The sequence below is a fragment of the Olea europaea genome, chromosome 15 (genome assembly GCF_002742605.1).
Source record: "Olea europaea var. sylvestris chromosome 15, O_europaea_v1, whole genome shotgun sequence".
NCBI lineage: Eukaryota > Viridiplantae > Streptophyta > Magnoliopsida > Lamiales > Oleaceae > Olea > Olea europaea.
Window position 1 is genome coordinate 24,406,722 of NC_036251.1, and position 4,375 is coordinate 24,411,096.

The 4,375-nt window shown below is 33.9% G+C and overlaps 1 protein-coding gene across 1 annotated transcript; it reads right to left on the bottom strand.

Moving 5' to 3' along the window:
- Positions 1 to 731: 731 nt before the first annotated feature.
- On the bottom strand, positions 732 to 1,673 carry LOC111410574 (auxin-induced protein 15A-like). Its single transcript, XM_023040987.1, has one exon. It carries the CDS (start codon positions 1,247 to 1,249, stop codon positions 956 to 958), a length of 294 nt encoding a protein of 97 aa, XP_022896755.1. The 5' UTR covers positions 1,250 to 1,673; the 3' UTR covers positions 732 to 955.
- Positions 1,674 to 4,375: the final 2,702 nt, after the last annotated feature.

Here is a 4,375-nt window from a genome sequence, read left to right on the forward strand (position 1 = left end):
GTATACATTTGTTTTAATCCGTTTCACTATGCGTTTCTAGGATATAAGGTGACATAGACATGCAGACCTGATTCTCTATAAAAAATGATGTTTATTCAGAGTTAAGAAAATATTTACGTACGAATATGACCACCAGTAATACAATCTTGTCTCTCTGACTAAATAAATACAAGGTCAAATGGATTAGAGTCCATATTAGAGGTTCAAATGAATATTACAATCCAAATAATCAGAACTCATAAGTTGTCCATCGACAAGAAGATTAGTAATATGGAATGTGCCAAACATTAGCTTGCAATATGAACTGCATTCTATAGACCATTCATGATTCATGACTTTGAAGTGCTATGAAAAAGTATTTCTATTTTTTGTATTTTTTAAGAAGTTTCTAATGATTTGATGAAATTTTAGGATCATGTTTTACATTCCACATTCCCATTACTTCTGGAAACATAGACCTTGCAAGAACCCCGATGAATCCAGACAGACAAGGATATCTTCTGTAATTAGATATGTATACATCTATATTAAAGTTCAAAACAAGAATTTGATCTGCCTATTTCAAGAATAACAAGAAAAAAGGTCAGTACCCTTTCTCAGATTCCAAACATTTCAAAAGCCCATATGACACACAAAATTCATAACTTGATTTTACTGAATTTTTGAAAATAATTTCTGCATTATTAAGCATTGTTTTAAATTATATAATTTTACCTTTGGAAAACATGGACTATAATCCCAACCAAGTACCAAATTTCTTGATTCAGAAAATTGCCTGTTTTAGAAAGTGAAATAACATGAAACACGTAACAAGTTTTGTATGATAAACAGAAAAGCTTCTGTCATGGGAAGATATTATTTTGCTCCTCAAGCTTTTCTCAACTCTACCTAGGTTAAAATGTACAACTCTTTTTTATAAAATTGCGTTCTACCTAAACTAAGCTTGTAGCTGATTTCATATTACGCCAAGTTGAGAGGTAACATCAATGAATACGTTCTTGCTACAGGGGATTGTGAGGCCACCCATTGGATGATCAAACCCAAATTCTTCTCCAGCTTGACTTAACAAATCTTGAAAAGAAGGTTGGTTCAAGTATGATATTGGAATGATGAATCTCTTCTTTTCATCCTCCCCTACATATACTGCAAAATGACCTTTTGGAATATCCAATACTGATTGATTTCCCCTTGATGAAGTCCGTCGAAGAAAATTATTCGAATGAATAATATAAGGTATATGGATGGCCATGGTCCTGGCAGGGTTTCTTCTCTTGATAATAGGAAGTTAAGAGGAAATTCTTGAACGTTTAGAAGATGTAAAAGATTGAGATGGTCGTGAGGGACTTGTGTTTTGTTGCCCTTTAAGATACACGTATATATAGATCAATGGTGCTCTGTGGCAATCCTTTGCTTCTACAGAATGAAGAGGCATTTGGACGGAGACCAGATGACCAGACAGAAACACGAGCACATGAAAAATCACATGAATTTGTCTTCCAGTCATCAAAGAACAATTGAAATTATAGCAAACCTTTGTTTATGCAAAAATTAAATTCCTCAGCATTTAAGATAAGATGGGCTACTGAGGTCAATTTGAATGAAAGAAAAATGGACCACAGACAGAGTCTTCTTGGCTGAATCAAAGTATGGTCCTATACTTGGAAGCATCTTGAGACACCTGATCTTTCCTATCAAATTAAGGCCACATATAGAGAAATATATTGGTTATTATTTTTGTTCGCACGCCAAATAATAATCAATTTTTGTAACACTTGGAATTCCAAAGCAGTTGCCCTACTGATTGTACCTAAAAGAAACAACAGCAGATATTAAATCTTTGACAGCATCAGCATATTTTGTGATGAAAATTAACTGCACACATATTCAGAAACAATATTCCCCACAATTTCTGACACCATAGGCTACAACTAAGAAATCAAATGTATTACAGCAGTTTAGATGGTCAGTTCTTGATTCAATCAACGGATAATGCAAAGGAGTACAAGGTTCAGACATTTAATTAACACGTTTCTCTGAATTAAGTTGACATACAGACAACCTAATTCTCTGTAAAAAATGACAAGTAACTTAGGAGTAATAATACATTTACCTGCTTAAACACCCTAAAGAATTTAACCAGCAGAGATCCAATCTTCCCTGTCAGACTAAACAACTGCAGGAGTAAATGGAATTAGCTTCAGTGATATTAAAATTTTAAATGAGCATTAATCCAATAAGATGGCACATGCGGACATGAACTCGATATATGAACTGCACGTTAGTGAGGCTTCGTGGTTGACGATATTGAAGTGCTTCAAAAAATTTTGAAATGTAAATTTTGCATATCATATACATTTTGTAAATAGAAATCATCTAGGAACTTGGAAAAAGAAAAGGGAGTTCTATACTTGTACATTTACACGGTTCAAATTACATAATTCCCTCATTACCATAGGCTCAAAAGAACCCCGCTGACATCAAACAGAATGATTTCATATTTAACTGAATATGTACACATCTATATTTTTTAGATAAAAAAATATTTTGATCTGCCTATTTCAAACGCATGGATGATGGATGCCAAACAAACAGGCATATTTGTTCCATAAAATTGGCTTCCCATAGACCTTCTTAAATGTTAAATACATGGATCATACTACAGTGACTTTGTTCAGCAAATTCAGAGTTGCAAAATCCTATTTAAACGCTCGATCCAAGGGGATCACTGAACTTTCTCAGATTCCTAACATTGCAAAAGTCCACTTGACACTATATTCATAATTCGATGCAACTCAACTTCTGAAAATGGTTCACTGCACACTGAACACTTAAAAATTTCTATCCACATATTATCCACGGCGAACAGCTCTCACAACATTATTACAATTTCCAATCACACTTATTTAGTTGAATTTTTTTGGGTGCAATTCCATTTCTTCATATAGAAGGCAAAACTAAAGCCACAGATCACCACAAGATCTCCAAATCTTTTCAACAACTCAGAGTTGGACATGCAATAGTACGTCTAAATAGTCCATCAGAATAATTTAACAAGAGAAACCCATGGAATATGATTCCTACCAAGTACCAAGTTTCCGATTCAGAAAAATGAAAATATAAATGTGAAATAAAATGACATAATTTCGTTTTTATTTGGTAAAAGAAAAAATTTCTTTCATGAAGAGACATTTTTTCCTCCCGAAGCTTTTATCAACCTATCTAGATTGACATGTACAACTCCTCTTTACAAAATTGTGTACTACTAAACTAAGCTAGTAGCAGATTTTATATTACATTCAATTGATAAATGATATCAATGAATACTTCCTTGCAACAGGGAATTGTGGGACCCCACCCATTGGATGATCATATCCAAATTCTTCCTCAGCTTGACATAATAAATCTTGAAACAAAGGCTGGTTCAAGTATGATAGTGGAATAACAAATGTTATCTTTTTTACTTGTTGAGGGACTTGTGTTTGGTTCGATGCTAAGATTTGTCTGTATATAGATGAATAGCTCTCTATGGTAATCCTTCCCTCTAAAAGTTTGATGTGAAGAGAAATTTGGATGGGGACCATAGCATCAGACAAAAACATTAGCACATGAGAAATCACATGAATCTGTCTTCCAATCATCAAAATTGATTGAAAGCATAGTAAAACTTTGTTACTTTGAAAAACAAATTCCTCTGGCCTACAGGGGACAATTTGAGTGAAAGAAATAAGGACTGTAGATGGAATCTGCTCGAGTGGAAAAAAGCCTGGACCTACACTCAGAAGCATGCTTAGGACACTTGATCTTTCCTATCAAAATAAGGTCACATACAGAGAAATATATATATGTGTGTGTGCGCGCGCGCACGCGCGTATTTTGTTTTCTACCTGTTGGGACACCAAAACTGCTGCACTGCCAGATGTAACTGAGCTTCAGGGCTACTATGCAAAGGATCTTTGAAACAAGCTTCATAACTGTAACAACGAAATGAATCTCCAATTCGTGTGCATGATAATGCCATTTCTGCCTATTTCATTTCAATTATCTCATCGAAATTTTTTTGTGATACATCAAGTTTCAGTGTATAACTTTGCCTAAAACCTATATTCTGACGAACACTTGATAGATTTTAAAAATACAAAGAGGAAGATTATTCAGTTCATATATATATTTTGCTAATGATCGACTGATTTGCTATATATTACAAAAGGATTTCAATCACATTTCAATCACCAACTATTCTACCAACTACCCTTACCTTGTGGCAGATTGACCATGCTTTGATAAGCAACAAAAAATGACCATACATAAGCTAATATAATAATTGCACTATTACAAAGTGAGGTGACAACAAAAGTGACACATGACTATCAACACT